This window comes from Apteryx rowi, unplaced genomic scaffold, assembly GCF_003343035.1.
Source record: "Apteryx rowi isolate R43461 unplaced genomic scaffold, aptRow1 scaffold_95, whole genome shotgun sequence".
In the NCBI taxonomy this organism is placed as follows: Eukaryota; Metazoa; Chordata; class Aves; order Apterygiformes; family Apterygidae; genus Apteryx; species Apteryx rowi.
In genome coordinates, this window is record NW_020451260.1 from 1,271,620 (window position 1) to 1,295,518 (window position 23,899).

A 23,899-nucleotide genomic window follows, 5' to 3' on the forward strand; every position below is an offset into this window, starting at 1 on the left:
ACTGTGCTAACTCCAGCTGGTGACTGAAGATCTTCCAGGTCCTGGGCCATCTACCTCGGAGAGTCTGTACACATGCAAACCTCTGCCAGCAAACGCACCATCCCAAGCTGTCCTGTTGGCATCCCAGCCCAAACAGGATCATATTCCTATCCTACTTGATAAGAGTTTTCCAGGAAACCTTGCAGCATGGCAGCAGTTGCTGATGGAGACGAGTCAGCAGGACTATACTGATTCACCAGCACTGAATGGGGGCTGGTGCTGTTCAACGGGATGCTACAACCGTCAGCCCAACCGGCAGGGCTTGCAGAAACCCCACGGGAGGTTGCACGCACAAGCGAACATCGAGATCCAATCCCAGTAACCGAGTGGGTATTACAGCTGTAAAAGCTTTCTGCAGCGGACCCAGAGCTGCTTAGGCAGGATCTCATGCTGAACTTTACCTACATTTGACAGATCTTGCAAGGAACTGGCACCTACACATGATCTGGGATTGAGAAAGCACAGCAACCGTACTAGCTCCAGGAGCAGTTCCCAGAGCAGCTGCAACTGGTCCATCCCACCTCGCCTCCACTGAAACAGGAACGAGTATCTTCATATATTGAGGGAGCATGTCACTGCTGTCCCACTTCTCCCCTTTCCTTGCTCCCCAAAGAGACAGAAAAGATATGGTGTGGAGGGAGGGAAAAATCCCCAAACCAGGAGGCCTCTTTGCTTTTCTCCAGCAAAGGGAGTGGGAATAGTCATGTTTACAGGGATAAACAATTCTGGCAATGGAAGATGCTTCAGACTAAGAAAACTCATGTTTGAGTTTGAGGGTTTGGGGCAGGTCTGGCCCCTATTTGCAGGAGGTGAAGAGACTTTCCCCAGCCCATGTCAGAAGGTTGCTTTTTCTATTATTCCCACCCCTACCAGAAGCCATCAGGAACAGCCGCATGTACAGCTCAACGTAGACACTTTGGGAGATCAGGGGCGCTCTGCTAGAAGGGTGAAACAAATTGAAGAGGTCTCCCATAACCACCTTAAAAAAGCAAGAGCATCCCTACCCATAGATATCGAGCACGCCAATGAAGGAGTGCTGCTTGATGGTGGTGTGCAGGGCTTTGTTGATGTGCTGCACGATCCAGTTGAAGAGCTGGGCGTAGATGTGCTTCGCCAGGGCGTCCCTAGCGTTGAGCACCTGCTGAAGGGACATGCTCTTCACGTAGGTCTCGGCCGTGGTGACCAGCTTCCGGTGGCAGAGCCAGTGCTGCATCTGGCCATGCTCCACACCCAGCAAGCCACAGAAGGTGTTCAGGTGCTCATCCGTGCTCTGCAAGGGGTACAACGAGAAATGAGCTCAGCAGGCACTCTCTGACGCTTGCAGGGCATGTCAAAAATCGCTCCCCTTCCCACCACTGCCATCCAACCCCACCAGTCTCCGGGGAAATAGGTGAAATGGCTCACACCTGACACTGAGCAGTGACGCTGCACGGCTTTGCTATGCCCTGGCTATCTTTAACATCTCAATCTTCATAAAGAGTAGATCTGTATGGTAAGCATCACCAGGAAAGAGCACTGGTGGCCTTGTTCCCGCTCCCGTGGTGACACCGTGTACTCCTGGAGAACGTGGCTCCCCTCCCAAGGGCGTTCCCCAAAACCCTTCCCATCTCAGCTTGCACGACGAGATAACCAGGATGGCCAAGATGCCACAGCTACAGCCTCCACCGTGTTAACGCAAGCATCAAAAGCCACCAAGGGGCGGGTTCAGCTCTCTGGCGTCTTTGCTCCAGAATTGCTATTTTCAGCACCAAGCAGAAGTAGACCAAGACCAACAGAAGCTGAACACAAAGTCAGCCTGCCATCGCACTCCCCCTTCTACAGCATAACGCCACCCGCCTTGAATAACCAAGCTGCAAAGCGCGTGTTATCAGACGGGGCTGTGTTTCACGTAACCAATAAAATGAAAAGTGAACTTAGTTTCCTTCGGCCTATTTTTTCCCTTATACAACATCAGACAAGGCACTCCTGAGGCTACCGCCTTAAGAGAGCGGGCACCTTCTTTTGGACAACGAGAAATCAGCCTCCCTTTTGCCAGCGTAATAACATATCAAAAGGAAGTAAGTTGTTTCCAGTTGGATATGTATTTGTGTGGAAAAGGGGATGGGCTTGGCAATAGGGAAAAAAACACATTTTCAAAGTCCTCCAGGGTGCTTTGTTGCTCTAATACATTTTTGACCATGGATTCAGAGCCCTCACAGGATTGATTTAATACCACGCAATTAAATTTGAAGGTAATTAAACAACGTGAACTCCATTACAGAACTCAACGCTGCTGGAGCGGACCAGCTTTACATATCCACGTTGCCAAATATCAAGCAAATTACCCCCAGCATCCAACTAATTGCATGCTGCATTATCTCAAGGGTAACACTAGGAGTGTGTGCCGAACCCATTTTAATATTTTAATTAGGAATAAATGATCCAGTCTGGGAGGCAACAATAATTGATAGGACAGTATTTGCCATATAATCACTATTTTTTTTCCCCGAACAAACGCACAGAAGCAGGAAAAATCACTGCTAAGGCATCTTTGGTCTTATTTATTCCTACTAATTAAGTGCAGTACTTAGCAGTTGCGCATTGATCTGCACGGTACTCCTTCGAACACTTGATGGCCACATTCCCGAAAGCGGCCTCACTCGTTTCAGAGCCAGTCTCCAGCAACAAAAATACCCATTTTGCTTATTTTTCCTTAAATTCCCCCCTCCCCGCTGGACCCCACATGCTGGTGGCACTGAAAGACTTGCCAGTTTGGCCTGCAGCAAAGGTGGTCATGGAAAATTAACACCTTCCGCTGCTGGCAGTCGCAGGTCCCCCAGTACTTTACGCGCTAAGGGCAGCCAATCTTTTAAGAAAGCGGAAAAAGCTAAAGCCAGGCTGGGGCTTAGGGCGGTAAGTGATATTTGTGGCTTTTTTTAAAGCGAGGAAAGAATCGGCAAACTAAGTGATGGGAAACAGGGCGCTATTTCCCAGGGAGGAAAAAAAAAAAAATCGGTTGGGAAGTAATGCTTGATGGGTTTCCAACAAAAAGCAAAGAAAACCAGGAGGAAAAGGATTCCCTACGGATACGTGCTGAGGTCCTGTGAAGCACGAGGCATCCAACCCAGCCCAGTTTATGAGTAAGCTAAATCGCACAGGCAGCTTCTCCCCTCCCTTGCCGGCGACCTACTGATATACTACAGGCGTCTCCATCGCGTTCGGCTTGGATGTCCAGGTTGCCCAGGTGCAGAATGGCAGCGATGATCCTGAAGATGGTGGTCTGATGGGACTCCTTCACTCCTGCAGGAACAACCAAGAGGCGATTTGCACAGCACGACACAAACCTTGGTTTTTAAGCCAAACGCTGGTGGGGGGGTTGATTTCCGCTCCGGCGTGGTGGCTTTCAGGACAGCCTCAGCAAGCACCGCCGTGCAGAAGTGACGGCCGAGGCCACCACGGGAGCTCATCGTATCTGCTGCTATGCTTCTCCCCCCTGACCGAGACTCGCTGGGAGTTAAAAAACACACCTTGGGCTCAACGTTCACAAACTCCGGGAAATATTTCCCCTATAAAAAACGTTTCCGCTTCAATAGCTGCGGTGGTGGATTTGGCGGTTGGGCTCTGCAAAGCAGCGGCCGGACTCGGCTCCTTCTTGCCACCGTTCAGCAAGACACTGAAGCCGGTTGCGAGAGGCTCCGGCCCCGGGAGCCAGCGCGAGAGCCCTTACCGAGCAGGTCGAAGGCACGCCTGGTCCTCTCCAGGTCCTCGGCGTCGTCCACGCCCTCGATGGACGCGTCGCCTCCCTGCGAGGCGTAGAAGAAGTCTTCGGCACACGCTGGGGGAGAAGGGAGCAAGACGAAGGCGTCAGCGAGCCGGCGCAACGTTAACGCCGCGCCAAACGGAGAGTCTCTGCCCAAACCGGGTGCAAAGCTCTCTATCGGTCCCACTCCATCGAAGCTTTGGTCTGGTGCATAAGCTGCCTGCTAAACTCTACATACACATATAAATATATATTTATTTCTTTTATATCTATGTATATATATATACACATATACATATATACACATGCAAAAAGTGTGTATATATATGCATAAAGTGTGTGTGCATGGATATATATATATAAATGAATTTTAGCAAGTAGCTTTTATGCATGCATACATACATACATGTATGTATGTATGTATGTACGTGGAGCAAAGTTTTTTTTCTCCACATTTATTTCCTATTTCAAATTGGGGGTTTGGGTGCGTGGGTTTTTTTTGTTTGTTTGTTTTTTTGTAAACACATACCCATGACGGAAAACAAAACCGAAATTTTAACACCCTTCCCACGTAACGCTTCTCCTTGACCAAGGAGGGGAAAGGGAATAGGGACAACGCAAGGAGGGTCAGCATTGCACCACCCAAGCAGGTACCTGTGCTTTAAGCAAGATATTCCAGGATGACAGCAGGCTAAATGCCGGGGAGACCCAGTAGCGAATATGGACAGAGAGAGCAGGGAGCCCAAGCACTTTAAAAAGCTTCACCAGCAGCTGCCCCCTCCTTCACCCGAGGGTTTATTAGAGGGTTTATTGGGGCGGCTCCGGTCCCGGCTTCCATGGGATAGCAGGGACTCGCCAAGTCCAGAAAGTTTTTAGCATGCATAAACATTTTTTCCCCCCCGAAGTATAATGAAAATAATGAGGAAAACCCATGCAGTCCCATCAGGCTGCTGGTAACCTTCAAAATCGCCGCAGTCTGCGCTTTTCCGACTCGCGTTGCCACCAGAAGGGCCCCGTCCCTTCGCAGCCCCCCCACGGGCTTTTACATTAGCTGCGCTTTCAAGCCGCAAGAAAAACATTTACTTCTTTTTTAAGCGCATAACCCCCAGGGATCGAGGGGTTTCGCTACCCAAACTCTGCTCGCTGCTGGAGCATCAGAAACAGGGGACAGAAAACATGGATTGGGGTCAGCGAGCCGACCGCCATCCCGGCTCCGAACTGTCCCGGTTCGGCAGGGCTTTGCCCAACCTGACCTTAAATATCCCAAATAACCGAGGTTGCAAAAAAGCTGCTCCTTTTGGAGGGTGCTGCTTATTTGAAGCCAAATTTCAAGCCGCTATTTGCCGCCGCCGCTCCGATGCGGAGCCCCGCGCGGCAGACACCAAGGCATCGCTCCGTTGGGCCGTTCCCACCCTGATCTCCTCGCCGCGTGCCCGGGGCACAGCTCGTGGCCCTCTCTGTTATAAGCTACTTCAATATTTGTCTTTCAAAAGGGGTGCGATGATTTTAGTAGCCATGCAAGGATTCACTGCTACCCCGTTAAGCATGTTACTGCTCCGTGCCAGCACCCAGACGTCTCTGAGTTGGACATCGCAGCTGGAAGGGGCGCTGGGTAGCAGGTGGACTCCCATGGGTTAAGTCACATGTTTGCTTCCTACTTTAAAATTAAACTTTTGGGCACGTCTCCTTCATTGCAAGGATCAATGGGAATTTCATATTCAAAGAAAGCAAAGGAAAAGACGCGTCAGGTTGGCTTTGCAGGACTCAAGGTTAGAGCTCCTGCTTGGTTTCCAGCATTTTGCAGTATAGTACGGAACAACAATTCTTTCTACGTGCAAGACCCGAAGGAGGAGCAACAGCTCCTGCTTTGGGGATGGGAAAATAGGCATCCTGCTCTCTGTTTAAGAGAGGCGGATTTTTACATCAAGATACTCTTTGCGTTGCGTAAGACCTGTCAAGCCATGGTTGACACGTAGGTGAGGGAGAGCTCACATGAGGAAGCACGTTGGGGTTCCAGCTAGCCCTCTTGAGGCATAAACTAGGAAATCTGATGCAAAGTTCATAACGAGAAACCCCTTAAAAAAAAAGAGAGTTGTACGCGCGCGCGTGCACGTGCACAAAACTGCCCGACGCTATTAATTCAACAAGTCGGTGCAGAGCAGGGTTCACCCGAGAACAAAACCGCTCTGAGCTCAGGAATCACCATCTCCAGTCCAGGCAGCCCTGGACTGCTCCGTGCCACCAGAAACCAGGCCACCAAGCCGGAGGGCACGGCCACACGCTGCCACCCGAGCCGTACACAAAGTGCCGCAGCAGAGCAAATCGCAACAGCCAGGAACAAAGTTCAGGGAGATATTTCCAAGTGGCTGCAAGGTGATGATGTAGGAAACGCAAAAAAGACAGCTTTAATTTTGACAGGATTGCTTCTTTTTCAATTGTTCCGTTTTAACTAAACGCACCAGCTCAGCATCACGCAAAAAAGCGGTCCGAGCACGTACTCGGGCTTGCCATGATACAGTAAACGAAGGAGCGCCCCGGGAAAGCACAGCTGACGACCACGGGCACTGGCACCATGAAATTTTGAGCAGAAACGAGGCAAGGCAGCTTCCCCTCCAGGGAAACGCCTTGTGGCCTCACCATCAGTCCCACCACCTCCTGAGCCGCCAGCTGCTGCCATCACGCATTCTCCCTTCGGATGCTGAAGCTGAAAGCCACAGTCATAAGAGCCTAAAGATGTCCTGGGCAACGCATCGGGAGACGAGGAACTCTCTCAACCTTCAATACGATCAGTCACTACTAGCAGAAACTAGGCTTTTCACGAGCCAGGTTTAGAAGGACTTAAATCTCCACAGATCCACATGCTCCTCAAAGGAAGAAAGGTGGTTGCACAGCTGGAGTTCTACCAAATCAATTCATTTCACAGTTTGAAGTCATTTATTTCCTATTTTAGGATGCCAGCATTCAGGATATTCTCGTTAAAATGAGCCATGTAACCTCCTGGCAGAAACTCTCGGAGGTGCTCTCAGGGCGCAGCGGTGGCCTTTTGGGTTGCGTGAGCTTGCAGCGGGGACCAAACACAGGGTTACGTCACCGGCTCTGCAACCGCAGCTGGAAAGCCACGGTGAGAGGTTTGTTATTTTGCCACCTTTCTAAACCAATGAAGATCACCACCAGGAAAAAGAGACATTCGCTGTTTCACTTAATCAGCCAAGGGGGTGATAAGAACTTTATGATCCTCATCTCATTACGGCTCACACCTTCCCCATAAAAAAACCAGAACAAGACCAGGAGCGCTTCCATTTCAAAGGTTTACCGGCACTTGGCAAATGCACCCAACGTGCCTAAGGTCGCCCAGAAAGTCGTTAGCAGAGAATTACTCAGTAACCAAAAGTCTCTCCGCTGATTTAATATTGTTTCTCAGCAAATTCCTTAGTCCTTGCAGGCTTATTTCTGCCCAGCCTGCAAAACACATTAGCAAAAGTGTAGAAAGATTTCCATATGATCATTAACAACTCACACACCTCACCCAAGCTTTTTCATGGTAATGTGAAAATCCTGTTTTTGTGATGGAACGACTGTCCGTTTGCCTTGGTCACTTTAACAGCCCTGTGCATCATTTTAAACACTTAGAAGCATGTTTTAAGCCTCACTACTCTTTTTAAGCAACAGCAAATAGTCAAGATCAAAAATTAATTACACCATTTCTCTGCAACCCCAGGCGCAAGTGCTTATTCAGAGGTTTTGCTACAAATCCCGGAAAAAAAAGAATCAGGATGCGTCCCAGGAATTAACCAAAGACAGCAAATCTAAAAGGATAATAGATTCAAAGGACAAAACTGCTCCTGCCAAAAGACTGACCAGGTCAACCCACAGTCATGCTTCCTTTAAAATACCGATCTTCATGCAAGATTCACACAACGTTAACCCACGGTCCACCTGCATCTGCTAGCACCTACCACGGTGCATTGCTTCTCCATGTTTTTGCAAGCAGTTTCTACAAAAAAAAAAAAAWGCAAGGCTTCTTCTCTTCCCCAACCGTGGACAACCTCACGCAACGAGCTGCTACCCCTTCTGGGTCTCGCATCTGCAGGAGCCCAGCAGCACTACCTAGCGCAACGCAACTTCTCCATGCATTTGGTGCAACAAGTCTCAGCTAAGAGGCTCTTGAGACGGCGCAAGCAAACACGGGCATCACCTGCACGAACAAGCCCTCCAAGCCCATCCGCCTTCGCACCGAGCTGGCACACGCGACCTATTCAATGAAATACATTTCCAGCCCCACTACGTTCTCCCGTTGCCACCATAACCAGGCAGCAGGCCGGCACATCTCACAGCCCCCGGGGACGCAGCAGTACTTACTTAGCGCAAGGTCTTTAAATTCTGGAAGACTTGCTGAGGCACAAAGCTGGTAGAAGATGTGGTAGTTCCTCTCGTCCTCTGCCTGACGGGGGAGACACAAATTAATTGAGGGAACAACCCAAGTCCAAGTCGTGGAGGCCAGTTAGCAAGTCCAATAGATGCTCATTCCTCTGGAATAAGCCAACTAAAGTGATCATTCAGCCCAGCATGGGGATCATCAGGAAAAACTGCCAAGGACTGAGTCCCACCGTACAGAAAAAAAAGCTTGATCCACCAGGAAAGCTACAACTTGCTTCAGAGTGTGCAATGAGTCTTTAAACACCAGCAAGCTGCCATGCATTTTCAATTTAATGCACAAAGCCATAGAGTCTCAGCCCTATATATTTGCATTTTGGCCCACACACATGGCAGGGAACATGTTTGTTATTCACCCATGTGTTTCTTTTTAAAGAAGATCTGTCGCCTAGCAGCATGGTTAAGCTTGTTTTTAAGTTGACCTTCAATATGAGAAAGCGTGAGATTATCAGCAGGACCGACACGTTTACGAATGTTACGCGATGCATCTGCCTGCAGGAATACAAGCCGGGAAGCGATGTCTTGCATTAATCCCGTATAACCAAGTCACAGAGTGGCTGCTGGGTGGGCGTGGGGATGAAAGAACGGGGGGAAAAACCAGACCGGTTTCTCAGATGCACTTGACCCGACACATGGGGTTATCTGCAAAACTATGGAGCTCAGGTAACTAATGCATTTGAAAGAAGGAATTATATGAAATACCAAATGCTTCAGGAAGAGTTAAAAAACATAAGAGGGATCGTTTTTTGCTGATATCTCAGAGTTTAATTTAGACTCCAAAGCCAACACGCAAGCAAAGTTTTCTTCAGCAAGGGGATTTTTCTTCTAATCCAAAGAAAAGACCCAGACTATTAAATTCCAAAAGCAGAGAGTCAGAAAGAAAGAAAGAAAAAGCACATCTCCTCACCTGGAACACAACTCTTGATTTTTCCAATAGATAGGTCCTCATGTTGGCACCAATGATATGGTATCTTTTATCAAAGCCAATCTGAATATATTTCCCAAAGCGGCTGCTGTTGTCATTCCTTGTTGTTTTAGCATTTCCAATTGCCTGCATGAAACAGAATTAGACATTAAAAAAAAAAAAAGGCGGCCCTTTTCCCAGGTTTGCACGTCAACTACAAAACAGAGATTTAGCTTTCTGTAGCCAAATAAATAAATAAATCCCTGTTACTTAAATAGTTATGGGAGGATTGGAGAAAACCCCCGTCCCGGATGGGCAGAGGCAGAACCCAAGCCCTGATGACGGCAGGGCAGCCACGCAACATTGGAGAGGATGCCGTTACTGAATGGATACTGCTTCCATGGATTTTTCTTCCACAGAAATTCTGGAAACATCATGCTTTCAATAAGCAGGTCACCAACATCCCATGGGATCAACCTGACCCGAGCAGGATTGATACCCCACCAAGCGCAGCTGCTGGCACTCCCCGTGATGCACAAGAGCTAGGAGGAAGGATTTGGGCAACTTGCTGCAAAGAGCATCTCCCCGGAGGGAGGTGCAGCAATATTTTAGATAGATATTGCAGCAATATCTACGCACACGTTCAGACGTGCGTTGCACCCTATTCTGCTATAACCAGCATGGGCATTTATAGGGGACACCAACGGGGACGCAACACGCAGCGGCAAACAGAGGTTCCCACTCCTAATGCCCAGGAGCAATGAAGCCCATTGCCCATCTGCGACGCAGACGCTGCCGCACAGCGATGCTGGACTTCTTTGGGAGCGCCCCGGGAATAAACCTCGGAGGAGCCGGGGCTGGGCAGCAGGCTTCGTCCCTGCAGAGAGGGCAGCAAAGAGATCCCTCTCCCGCCACTCCTCGTTCCCTGCTTTCCCCTTCTCCCCCCATCCACATCTGTCCAGCCTGTATATTTGGAGGATTTATCCCTGTACATCTGGCAGATGATACATGGTTCACTAATTCCAATCTCTTCCAAAGCCAAGCTCTCCTGAATTAAAAATCTGCCATTAAGATGTAATCCCCAAGAGACCCAGCTTCAGGCAGCACCATGAAAATCTCCACTGCTGGCACCTAAGCTGGAGGGACGGAGAAATAGTGACACAGTCAACACCGGCGGCTCTGCCGGAGGGAACGTGGGAAAGGGGCAATCAGCTGCAGGAGGTCTCACAGTGCTCGCACTTCGCTCCGGGCACAGCAGAGGCGACAGCAGGAACGGCTGTCCAGGAAAACCACTCAGCACCTCTCAAAGCGGGAGAGAGAAACCATCAAAAAAGGACAGAAGAGGGTGAATGTGAGCCTTCCTTCCAGATCCCCACATGGACGCAGACAAGATAAGACTAACCAACCAACCAGACCTCAGGCTGACCAACCAACCAACCAGACCTTGGGTCTGCTTTGCAAACCAGGTCATGCATTGACCATGTTCTCAGCTCTTTCCAGTAAAGACAGTTTCCCTGGCTCAAAACACTTATAAATTACATCCAGAACCAAACACAGGAAAGAAAAGCAAGATGGCAATAAAATTACGGGCTCCTACCACATCACAAGCTGTTCATTGCATCCTTTTAAGCGTTCCCGGTTCCCCCGCAAGGTGCTGTAACTAGACCCCAGAGAGGCACAGCAGGCAGGACAGGGAAGCACCAGCCCTACGACGTGCCGCGCTAGGAAGCCTGCCTACGGACTAAGCCAAAAAAGGAGGATGCTACGCTCAATTAGAGCAACGCTGGTACATCCCGCCTTTAAAAATGGAAGTGCAGAAGCATGAAGGGCTTTTCTCACCTTGAAGAAGCCCAAGTCTTATTTCCATACTGACTTGGATATTTTGCAAGCAAGACTTTGGTGTCCAAGCACTGTTTGGAAAATGGGATTTAGGCACTTGGACATTTACTTTCAACATGTAGTCACAGCGCGGTGGTGCAAAGTGGGTTTTGCCACGTAGGCAGCACTTAACCCTCTCGGTGGCACAAACCGCGCTCGGAGTTGGCAGAGGGCAGCGATTCATTCTCGGCACCCGGGAAGGAGATCTCAGAGGTGGATGCGGAGAGACGGGAGCGGATGCGGAGCGCCCCGTGGGCGCCAGGGTCCAGCCTCACCGCCCAAGCCGGAGCAAAGCCGCCGGACAGTCTGCTTGTATGCTTTATAACAGCCACAGAGAAGTACCAAAAAACAGGGCTGCATTGAGAGATTTCAAACAAATTAACCAAACAACCCCTTTTTTCCTCTTATTTCATGCATACGAAATGCACAAAAGATGAGGAAGTGCTACGAGGTGGCAAGAGGAGGAAGATGAAGGAGATAAGACCACTGCAAGCCGGGCGAAGGGAAGGACGCAGGTTTCCCGGGCGGGTTTTACCTCCATGATGGGGCTCGAGGCGAGCACTTTGGCTTCGATGTTGGTCTCGCTGGCGGAGCCGCCGACGGTCGCGAAGAAGCGCATGGCGTACTTGGCCGAGACCGTCTTGCCGGCGCCTGACTCGCCGCTTACGATGATGGACTGGTTCTTCTCGTCCCTGGTGCGGCAGAGGAGAGAAGCTGCCATAAGCTGATCTATTTTCTCGTTAACTGTTTGCACCGTGCAATAATCCTTCACGTTCGCGTGTCTCCCTCCTCCTCCTCCCCTTTTAGCACCGCTTTATGAATGCTGAATTCACTCTGGATGCTACCAAAGCAAAGGCAAATAACACGCAACTGCAAAACATCCCATAACAGCCAAAACCCCAAAGGGAGAAGGGAAGCTCTGCACATTCCCAACCGTTGCCCGGCTTTTCCGGCTGCAGGCCCCCGCTACGCAATTAAACGAAGATCAGTATTTTCACATATATTCCCATATGTGGTTAAACGTCTACAGCAATGATACCGTCTCCCACATCAGATTCACGCCACCTCGTATTCCCCAAACCGACAGGGAGATGCCGAGCCGGCCGGGGCGCGGGGAAGGGGGTCCGGCAGCGAGGGGAGCTCGCTCTTCCGAGGATCGCTCCCCCCAATTCTCCCCGCACGGCCGGCTCCGGGAAGGAGCGCGTTTCCACGTTCGGTACGAGCTGCTGCAACGTCAGAGCTGGCGGGAGAAGCTGCGAGGACGCCATAGCGTGCGCTCTTAAATAAGAGCGAATTAAGTTCCCTGCACTTTGCCTGGCTTTCAACAAACTCCCATTGAATGCAAGCAAAAAAAAAAAAACAAAAAAAAAAAACCCAAAAAAAGAATGCAAGCAAAAAAAAAAATCGCCATATACCACTATGACATTTTCAACAAAAACACCAACGTGCTACAACAACCTGCTATTGATCCCCTCCACTATCGAGCGCGTATACCTTAACTCCTTCTGAGCTCGAGATGACTGCGTTTTCTTCCTAAATAATTAAGCCAAGCATAACATTTGGGTGCAAAACGCAACGTCGGCGCGCTCCCAGCCGAGCGGATTCCCAGCGGCGTTCACGTTTTCGGAGAGCGGTTCCCAGCGTGCCTCCGAGCCCCTCACCCGGCCCTCCCGCCGCCGTCCCGGGCGCCGGGCAGCGAGGCAGCAGGAGGCACCGCCGACCGCCTCGCTTCGAAGGGAGCTCCCGTGCCCCACGCGCTTGCTGGGGGAAGCTTGAGATACGTGTCATCATTAACGTAGGTTTAGAAAAATGGTTTTGCCTGGAAATGTTAATATTCACAAAAGCAGGAGCAATATTAGCTGTTGGTATATGCAAACGCTGCTAAGGCTGCGAGATGCACACAAACAGCATCGGGCTACGGCGAGTTTTCTAGCCTAGACTGATAATTAAGATAAATGCATCCAACTTAAAAATTGCATCCAACTTAGGCACAGCTTCTTTGCTTAGAGCCATAGTTGGGATGACCCAAACTCCTGAAAACTAGCACCAGGATCTCCGCCGGCGGCTCCCTCCGTTAGAGACATTCGCATTAGAGACATTTGCAAAACAGCACCAGCGCAGGGGTCTGGCCAGAGCGAAAGGCAGCTGCAACATCTAGCAAGGCTGCTGCTAAGTGGGACTTTCTGCGGCGGCCGCGGGGTGGTAACGAGCCCCCTTCGCGACCGGGGTGGTTGTAGTATCACCCAAAGCACTCCAGCGTCTTTAAGAAAGTCACAGTACGTCGAGTATTCAAAAGCACGCATGGGGAAGAAGGCAGTCGCTGGAGTTTCCACATGCATCGATCCGGAAAGCAGCTTCCGGAAAGGCAGTTCTGGGATTTCAGCATCTAAAGGCATTGCTTAAGGCTAATAATAAAAAAAGTCTACAGTCTATACAGAGGAAGGACACCTCGAAGAGCTACTCGCACTGATCTGAGCTAACCGCCCACCGGCAGCCTTTGCATTAAGGAAAGGTCAGTCCTCAACCCGCAACGCAGAGAACGGGGCTGCGACGCAGACGCGGCGACGGACGGCACCGCGAATCGGGGACATCCGTAGGTTTTGCCTAGGAAAGTCCTCCCACCCGGATGCGGCAAGCGGGGATGTCCCAGACAGGGTTTTATAGACTCTTTTGCCGCCCCACACTGGAAGGGCTCGAGCTGCGCGGTCCAGGCCAGGAGGCTGCCCGTGTCCCGCTCCCAGGTCCCAGCCCTCGCCCAGCCGGCAGGTAGGAGACGTCCCAGCGCGGGAACGTGAACGCGACCGAGAGCCTTCGCCTTTAGAAACGAGGCTTTTATTAAGAGCAGGGGCCGCACCGCTGCTGAGAGCCGACGGAGGTCGTCTCACGTGTTTGCTGTCCATCAGGGTTTGCAATGCCGTGCCAGGCTCCTGCGGACAGGCAGCTGCTCTTTACTGCATAAATCAGTTTGGATTCATCTCAAACCTAAAGCCAGAAGCGGAAGGAAATCCTCCGGACACATCCACAGTGGAGACACACTTCCACTGGGCTGCCAGAGAAGCAGTGCCTCTCCATCCCCCATTGGAGTGTTCACTCCTGAGCGGAGTGACAGCGCCACTCAGTGAAGCAACCTCCCTCCAGCTCTGCAACAAGCACCTAAACCCAACGCAAACCAGCCACCCTTTGCTCCTTGTGGTGTTTCACCTCCATCCGGCTACGTGGCCGGTCACGGCACTAGCGCTCTCATGATGCTGCCCGCACCGGGGCTGGTCCGTGTGAGCATTTATGGTTTTCCTGTTTTGTTTTTTTTTCCGGTGCGCCCACGGGAGGTCCTTCTCCCCGCTCCGACCAGCGGCCACCAGCGCAGCAGCTCCGTCCCCGGGGCTTGACCCGCTGCATCACACAGTGCGGAGACGCTGCTATCACTCAGCACCGCTCGATTTTGCATTTTATTCAGCATAATGCAAGCAACGTCCCAGCGGATTAGGCTGTGGCCCATAGCAAGTGCTCAGAAGCTTCACCCTCGGCTTTGCCCCAGGAGGGATCCGGTGTTGCTCTATGCTGTGCAGCCCAGCCCACTGACAGCACGTATATATACACTAACAAAACCCAAAGAAAACAAATAAATTGAGCAGACCCTGCCTTTTGCTGCGCGGAAGTCTGCAAGGTCGGTGCCGTTCACGTGTGCACTCCCCAACTGAAGTCCTGCTCTGCCACCCGAACTGCATAAATATTATGCACGCGCGCGCACGTCAAGGCATGACCACACAGCCGCTCATTCTCAGCCTCGAAGCTCATGCAACACCACGCCGCGCGCGAGCTGGCGCGGCCGCGATTTCCCAGCGCGCTATTTACTCGGCGCCTTTTGGTTCAGTGCCGCAGACGACGTCCCCTGCTCCCGAGCAAGCCGCCGCGCGGCAAGAGCGCTTTATCGCCCAATTTCCCCACCTGGGCCAGGGAACTTCTCATGGAAAGGAGTCACAGGAACGCGAGCGCAACGCGTTAGTGCAAATCGCTGCTCAGTCAAAATAAAGCACCCAGCGCGAGCCCAGGCGACTACCGTCCAACGAGCCCCAGCGCAACAGCCTTCAGCTTCCCCTCCTAGTCTCTTCTAGGTCACAGACCTTGCTAACGTGGCAACGACAAAGTGCTACACCAGCAGCTCAATAAATGCAGAAATAAGTAAAAATAAGTAAAAAAACCCACCCCTCCTACTCCATGCACCTGGCAAAGACGCTGCTGGAGGGCTGCAGGCAGCAGGGAAGCTTGCGAGTACCCGAGGAGGCGCAGCGCCTCTCCCAACGGCGTCCAAACCCGCAGCTTCCCCTGGTTTTGTGGATTTAAGGCAGGCTTTAAGCTAGCAGCATACATTGCCTTAATGCACCACGAGGGACCAAAAGGAGAATCCAAGCCAGCCCAGACGCATTCTTTCTACACCTTGAAATAAAACATTGCATGAACCATCGCCTTCAATGATAATGCCATTCTCAAAGCTCCTGCCTAGTGTCTATAACAAGTCGAATTCGGATCTGGGGGGAAACGCAGCCAGATTCCCCAGAAAATGAGTGAAAAAATCACTTGAAAAGACGCTTGTGTGGCTCCGAGCACTCACTGCTCTGCAGCAGCAACAGCAAAGATACGTTATAAAAGAGATCACTGCAACCAGCAGAAGGAACCGGCATGAAGGACCAGGCAAGACACCCATAAATACCTCCAGGTCTATATACAGTACATACCTGCGCTTTTTTTTTCCCCCTTTTGCTTTTGCTTTTTTCCTAACACATAAGGCTACATGACAGAAGACACCGTATTCTCAGAGATGAAAATCTAGATATTCCACCCTGTTGTCCATGACTTGCCCTTCATCACATATTTGCCCACCTTTGGCGCGTGGGCCGACAGCTCGAGGCAGGCGGCGCTCACCGAGCGTCCACTCACCTGGCCATCTGCTTATAGGCTTCTTCGGCCACGGCGAAGATGTGAGGATCCATGTCCCCCATGTTTTGCCCACTGTAGGCGTAGATGACATCTTGCTCGTAGATTGGCAGCTGCTCGTAGGGATTGATGGCAACAAGCACAATACCTTAGAATAGAGAAATGCACAGATACGTTAAAGACTGAATGCAAAGTTACGCTAGTCCGTGCTTTGGAGGGCTTTGTTTTGATTGATTTTTTTTAATATGATATTTAGAAAAAAGGTGATGGGGAGGGAACGGGAAATTCTTATCTCCACATCTCCTTGAAAGTGCAGTGCTTGGAGAGCAAGGCAATAAGCTCCAGTACAGCTATGGAGGAGGAATATGAAATGGGTAAGGAAAGTGAATATTTAAGTCTCCATTGTGCAAAGCTTGGCTTTTTAGAAGGTCTGAGAAGAAGGGCTAAGCAATGCCAGAGCCATAACTTCAGAAAAGTAATTCCTACGCAGCCGAAGCAAACAAATGTCACGGATTTTCCCACGGCTTAAATTCCGAGCAAAAGCTCCTAACAAAGAGCACACTCGAATCAAAATGAAATGGATAAATCACACTAAGGGAACACCAGAGACTGAGCTTTAAAGTCTCTCTTCGCTGTCGGAAACCCATGCCTGGAGGAGGAGAGCCGTGAATTAGAGGCACATCCATCTGCAGTGAGAGCTGGGGCGACTGCCTGCTCTCGAGAGCAATTCATGCACCTGGCAACACTGGAACATTCCCAAGTTCCAGCTCTGAAGTATTTTCAGGTTTTGTGGGTTTAAAAAAAAAAAAAAAAAAAAAAAAAAAATCAAACGCTTTTGTTATTTTGAGGAGCTACAGAGAGTTCGTGGCTTGCAGTGAGAGAAGAGTCAGGAACGGGGTGCTCTATCCCCAGCCTGGCTGATTCAGGGTTCAGACACGTGCCCAAATTACAGCAAATCACACAAACTCGCAGCCTGCAGCAAACACAGGGCTGCATGACTTTACACACAGCAGAAGGCTAAGATCAGCTGAAGCCACGTTCCCTTTCTCTGCAGGATCCTGGATCACCTCCTCCGGTCTACAAGCTTAGCGGTTCCATCACAACCATGAAGTTCTTTCCCTTCGTCTCCAAAGAGTAGACCGTAGACATGATGTACACCAAGTGGGACTGCAGTAGTTGCCTTAACATTTGCTACCAGCCAAGGTTGTGATTTGCACTAATAGCCTAACATTACAAATCGTTAAAAATTTAAAGGAGAAAATCTCCACTGCTACCAGCCACTGAAGCCACCCCCTTCACAGGCACTACTCTGAAGAACAATCTCCTCGTGCCAAGCACCTCCTCAACAACCTTAAACTGCAGGACTTGATCACAGTTGTCCATACAAGCCCTACCCCTGCCACACAAGTAGCCCCTTGCGTTTGCTGAGGTCTCGCAACTCACTGTCAGCAAGATCATCTTGAGGGCCAGCAAGAGGGCTCAACATTCAACGGCCGCAGTATTTTTTCCTCCAGCACAGCTGGAGAAACCAAGCTGAACCACCTTTTTTCGAGGTTGCCTTTTGCTGCCATCTGCTCACAGTGACAAGGGGTAACTGCTGTCTTGGATGGGTTTGGCCAGGCTCCCCAGGAAGGACAAAGTGAGTTCACACCTGCCCTTCCTTTGCTTTGAATTGCAGCATTAGTGACCCCAAAGTCATCAAGAACAGGCAGAAAATGGCAGTGCACCGTTTTCGTTTGCACTCTTTCCCGCACAGGCTGACCTCCATCACTGGCCATCAATTTTCTCTGGATACTGCTATAATTCTGGATGGAAACTGCTCCAGAAAGGAGTTTTCCCTCTTGCAGAGAAAGAAATGCTTGGCAACGACATTAACAGCACATCTTTATTGTCCGCTCTTCTGCAGCATAATTATAGTTTTCGTCTCTCAAGACTGGCTAAATTGTGCAATTTTCTGGGTCATCAGATCCCATAGATCTGGTCACCACTACAAACTCAGAGCAGGAAACTCTCTTTAGAGGGGGAAACGCACCGTGGGCATCTCTCAGTTGGATCACATTTTTTTGGGCGCTGCTCTTCTCCAGTGGTTTCCCAGGTCCTCGTGTTTCCCCACAGATGGTCCAGCACATTCACAGCCGGCCTCAAACTCATCTGACAAGGCGTTTCTACCGACAATTACGTCCCTAGGTTTTCTCGGCAGCACAGATAGTGGTAGCCCAGCCCTCACATGGGTTGTATTTGGGGTCTCCTGTCTCTGGACATGCTCCACAAGCTCAGGAAGGTCTCACCACACTTGCCCTCAAAAGCCACCTCTGATTTTGTGGCCGTTACCCAAGATGTGGACCTAGGCGGGTCCCCGGGGCCCAAAGGCCACGCTGTGACACTCACCACAGTACGTGTAGATGTGGTTGGACTCGAGGAACCTCACTTTGAGGTTGTGCAGGACGGCAGGTTCGTGCAGGTAGCTCAGGGCCGTCAGGTCATTCTCTCCCACCAGGATATCAGGATTGCGCAGGAAAGGCAGCTCGTTTCCATGGAGGTCAACAGGATATTCACAGATCTGAAGAGACACACGCAAGGAATGTGAAAACAGAAAACTCACCAGCATCTTTAATGGCTGATAGCTGATCTGAGGATAACTCCAGCTCGCTGTGCGGTATCGGATACGACTCTTGCCCTGTTCGGCAATAGCCCCTCTGGCTTCATGTCGAACAAAAGCCCCTTAATGCTAAATGCTACATGGACAGAGTCCCAAGGGAAGCCAACAAGACCCAGTTTGGATAACCAGAATTACTTCAGGGCTTATTCCCTATGGATATCCTGGCGCAGTGGCAGCACCATCCATGCCAAGCCCGGTGACCGGCTCACACGACGTGTTTAGGGATCTCCAGCGCGTTTCCTACCGTAATCCCACGTCACCGATGTTAATTTGCAAGAGTTCGCACCCCGTCTCACATCTTAATTGCCAGCACACCGGGGATCCCCAGCGATGTTTAAACCCAGCTCTGTGTTCAGGAGGAACGCTCCAAATGAGGAGCGTAGCCAGAAACCACAAAATCCATGAAAATTCACTTAAAGCCCAAGGACAAAAGCAAAGCATTAAGCAGCCGGGTAATGCAAGCCAACTGTCAGGAACAAAAGCCTTTCCATGGCTTTCAAGCCCCCTGAAGGCACCTGTGCTCAGCACCCTCATCCGACGCACACATACGTTGCTCCCCTTCGCTACATCCACGAGGATGAAATTCCTCATGAAAAAATACATTTTTTCTTCCTGACATAGCACGACTGCAGGTCTCACAGCTCCACGAAAAGCCGGGAGCTGAAGGGAAGATGTCCAAGGCGGTCGGCTGGGACATAGCGTGTTTAACAATGCCAACGGCCACTTAAGCCCCAGTACCGGGAGGGGGAAGGACCCCTCCTGCACACGGGGAGCAAGACCCGGATTAAATCAGACCTTGCACACCCTCCGCAGAGCCACTTTCCAGCCCTAGCGGCAATACTGCTGCTATTAAAAGAAAAAAAAGCTGATATCACAGCCTATTGCAACTTTGCCAGAGGATAAAAACCAGATGATAGAGGTCGAGGGCTTTTCTTGCAGCCTACTTTAACACAAGCGTCTCGGGAGGGAACGGGCAGAGGGAAATCTGGAAGTGGTAAGGCGATAAGACATATTTAAAAATAAAAACGTTTCCTAGAAAACGTGAGAGGGCTCAGGCTTATTCACATTCATTTGAAGCTTTGAGTGAAGAGAGCAAAACGTTCGAAAGCTTACAGTTTCATCTTCGAGCTTCAGACGCAGGCTTTTATCTCCCTCCTTGTAATCCTTGATTATTTCCGCCGATTTCCAAACTTCTTCGGGGTCGGGAATCCAAACCCGAGTGTACTGGAGAGGGGAAAAAGAAAGAATGAGTTAAAACACATGGCAGCCACAGAAAAATCAAATGAGAAATAAATTAATTCACCACGGACACAACACAGGCGAGAGGCCTCCAGGACAACCTGGACACCTAAACAAGCACGGAGGGTTTTGTGCTGAAAACCACCACCCTTTGAGGTCTCCATATACCCAAAACGGGGTGTTATAAGCCTGCTTTGCAATGTTAACGCTGCTCTGCTGCTGGGCCGCTCCTGCAATCGTTTCAGTAGACAGCACATGATGTTTCGAACATCTGCACACCTTCTTCAGGAGGCCCCAGAGCGCTAGGCAGGACCTGGGTTGATTCACCAGTGCAGACCGAGTGGACACGCGTCCGTGCCACAGCAATGCGGGACCTGCTGTGGACCGTTTTTGGGCACAGAAGACTGCCGACCCGGCTGCATCTCAAGCTGGAGATGGCCCTAGCTGTGCCCACCTTGCAATCGCCACCTGCTTGGAAGCGGGAGATGGTAGGAAAGGTCCAACCCTGGCTCTTCCCACGCCCTGGAGCACAGCTGGAGCCAGGAGGGTGCAAAAAGGAGCCCAGGTGCAGCGAATGCTGTCATTCCCCACAACAGGACAGCTTCAGGGCTGCACAAGGGGCTCCAAGGCTGGAGCCACGTGCACCTTCTGCACAGGGGTGAAGCCCATGGTCAAGGAAGGCCAGAAGAGCCTGGGGACAAAGCAGCAGGGGAAAGGAGGGCTCCGAAGGGGCTCGACACTAAAACAGAGGCAAACAGACGATAAGGAGCATCTTTCTGCTCAGTCCCACCAACCCACCGGCCTCAGGGGTGTCCACAGGGGATGAGGCAAGAGGAGACACCAAAGTCACCAGCTCCTGCTGGAGGCAAACCTGCAGACGGGCTTCGAAACGCCAGAAAAACGCCTTGAAAACTCACACGCAATATTCAGTCTTTTTAGCAAGCCTCTCCCAAGTCCCGGCCATCCTGACGGGAGGTCCCAAAGGCCCCCTGAAGACCCAGCCTGCGGGACCCCATCCCGCAGAGGGTGCAAATCTGAAAAGCGGCAGTGGTGCTCCTGTCTAACGAGGTTAACGTCACTCACCTCCTTCCAACAAGATTTAATTTGCTCTCGTGATAGCGTAAGGATAAGTAACCTTTATGGCATGGGAAAGTCTGAACATAAGGAAAAATTTCTCTAATGCGAGGGTGGTTGGACACTGGAACAGGTTGCCCAGAGAGGTTGTGGAGTCTCCATCCTTGGAGATACTCAAAAGGCATCTGGACAGGATCCTGGGCAACCTGCTATATGTGACCCTGCTTGAGCAGGGGGGGTTGGACTAGATGATCTCCAGAGGTCCCTTCCAACCCCAACCGTTCTGTGATTCTGTGACCTCAGATATCTGCTCTCAAGGGATTCTTGTGCTGTGCTCGCTTCTCAGAAGCATCAGTTCGGCAGTGGCCTTTTTGAGGACTTTTCCCCCCAAGTCACCCCACCGACGGAAATAAGGCGTATATAAAGTCACTCTCGCACAAAACGGGAGGGATGGTGGGGAAAAACCAAAGCAAGTGCAATGGGGGCAGTGCCATCACACCAAAAGATGGCTTTGGTCCTCGTCTTAGAAGCAAAGCTTTCACCATACTATTTTAATGTTCACAGTGACTCAAGAGTTAAGGAAACAGCACTCAAAACCGCGTGCTCTGCAGCTGAACAGCAATGGATTTTTATATGTATAATGTGTAATTATTTTTAGAGCTGCTCAATAGCTACAGCAGCAGGAACCTTTAGATGTTAATGGAGCTCTACAGACATATTGCCAGAACAGCAGTTTTGTCAGTAAGGAAAAAAACATATATAATAATAAAAATAAATAGCCACTTCCCAGAGCACCACCTCACCTCGCACCACTGGCCGGGCACCCCGGCGCCGTATCAAATCCGCCCGCGGCACAGCCAGGAGCCCCATCCTCATCCCATTGGCCTTATCATGAACCAAGCAATAGGTCGGGCTGGCGATGCGCCGTGCAGCTTTTCTCCTCCCTCTACCTCGTAATTAACAATTAATCAATCTGTGGCTCCCCCCCCCCCTTAATAAAGTAAACCTCCATTTCTATAATCTCACCTCTCCTGCAATTATTCCACTTTACAGGCTAAGTCCTGGCTTCGTTAGCCTTAACGACCTCTTGCTCTTCCGGAAGAGCTCGTTAGGAAGGGAAAGGCGCAGGCGGCCCCGTCTCCAAGCACTGGGACACTTGGTCCTATCCCAAAGCTGAGCAGAGCATTAGCCTGACTTCAGGTTCGGGGCAATATAACCTTGGGCAAATCACTTCATCTCCCGACACTTCAGCGTCACCAGGCGGGAGGGCGGAAATGAAGGAGTTTCTTTAATCCTTGAGGATGCTTTAAAAAGGTTTTGTTTTTTTTCCCTCCCCGTTTTAAGTTTTGTGTTTTGGGGGGGGTTTTTTTGGAAATGCAGCTCCAGGGCCTTGGGAAGCGCCTGCAACGAGGAGGAGTCTGCAAGCCGGAGAGGGCTGCAGCCCCGTGCCGAGAGCGGAGCTTGCCCTGGGCCGGGCAAGAAAAACTCGTGGAAAATTTTTTGCAGAAACCTGGAGATGGACCCGCACAAACTCCCCCAAGCAAAAACAGGACAGTTTCTGCAATGCCCTTTTGTGCATTTTGTATTCATCCTCTTCCACTCCTATTTTCCCTTTGCATTAACAGGCAATAAAACCAGAGCAGGCGGCCGAACTCACGCATCCTTGCCCAGGCACCGCGGAGGAAGGCTCCTGCTGCAACGGGGCCAACGCGCGAGGCTACAGATGGTCACAGGAGTGTGATAAAATAAATTAAAAAATAAATAAAAAACACTTAAGATCACGCAACAGACAGTTCTGACGGGCACCTTGAAAAAAATCAAAGAGCAAAACACAGGAATCAGCTTAGAACAAGACGCCCTAGTGCGGCGTTCCCAAACGCTSTCGGGGAGGACCAAAACACACACAAAAGAGGAAACAACACAAGCTTCTTCAATTCTGGCTTCCCCAAGAAATTCCCTTCACAAAAAAATACCCCGGGAGCAGCTCAACAGCTTGCTTTGCAACAGTCAAATGACAATCCCGCAGCTACCGTGTGCGTTTCATTATTAAAATTAACAGTTTTCCCATTATTAAAGTTTTTCCCATTATTAAAATTAAAGTTGGCAGCAGTTCAGGAGGAAAATCTCCCCCGCGTGACCCAGCGATTTTTGAGCAATAGTTGCATTTACGGAGCATTTCTTCAGCGCGTAAGCCGCACGGCCCGAAGGCCACCTTTGCATCTTTTTATTGCCAAGCAACCGCGGGAAAGCAAATCCATCACCRCGGATTTAAATAAGCAACATCTTAGTGGTCGTAATTAAAAAATTCCAGCAAGAAAGTCTGCCGGCGAGGAAACCTGGCGCGCCTGGAGAAAGGCAGCCGCGATCAAGAGCTAGCAAAGCCGGGCTAAATAATTTTAAGCACTTGCAAATCCATGTTTGTCCTTTCCTCGTTGAAGGAAGGATCCCACAAAGGAAAAACAAAACAAAACAAACAAACAAAAAAAACAAAAAAAAACCAGCAAGCGGCTCTGGCACGAGATTTTTCTACATTCTGGCGTTTTCAAGGCCGAATGTTTCGCGTGCATTTCATCTCAAGCAAAACTTGTCAAACTCGCAATAAGCCCATTGCTAATAAAAAAAAAAAAAAGGCAGAGAGGGAAATGAGAATAAAGGCACGTTGGTTTAAGACTGCACGAGGGCAGCTGCTGGGAGACGTCACGCCGCTCACGCGAGCGCAGCCGTAACTCAGATCCCCTTCTCCTCCCRCCACGCACTTGCTCCCCTCTAGGGAACGTTTCATTCTTCATTAGGAAGATGAATGAATGGAGAGGGGAAAAAAAAAACAAAATTATTTCCCCTTGTTGGCGAAACATTATTTATCTTTGTTATTGATCCTCGCCTTTGCAGCTCTCCTACGGCTGTAATTAAATCTCAGGCCCCCGCAAGGGGCTGGCGGCTTTAGGGCTGACCCCGGGCTGGTTTCAGGAGCACAGTGTTGCAAGATCAGGCGTTTCCAGCA

At 50.4% G+C, this 23,899-nt stretch overlaps 1 protein-coding gene across 1 annotated transcript in view; it reads right to left on the bottom strand.

Moving 5' to 3' along the window:
- MYO5B (myosin VB) overlaps positions 1-19,809 on the bottom strand; it is a 96,413-nt gene extending 76,604 nt beyond the window's left edge. Inside the window, exons 1-9 of the mRNA XM_026092247.1 lie at positions 19,699-19,809; positions 18,315-18,486; positions 15,930-16,074; positions 11,530-11,686; positions 9,120-9,263; positions 8,138-8,219; positions 3,746-3,853; positions 3,209-3,318; positions 1,044-1,309 (exon numbers count right to left, since the gene is read on the bottom strand). Coding sequence (XP_025948032.1) covers positions 1,044-1,309; positions 3,209-3,318; positions 3,746-3,853; positions 8,138-8,219; positions 9,120-9,263; positions 11,530-11,686; positions 15,930-15,991 — 929 coding nt within the window. The 5' untranslated portion in view covers positions 15,992-16,074; positions 18,315-18,486; positions 19,699-19,809. The remainder of the gene's footprint in view (positions 1-1,043; positions 1,310-3,208; positions 3,319-3,745; positions 3,854-8,137; positions 8,220-9,119; positions 9,264-11,529; positions 11,687-15,929; positions 16,075-18,314; positions 18,487-19,698) is intronic.
- Between the last annotated feature and the right edge of the window lie 4,090 nt (positions 19,810-23,899).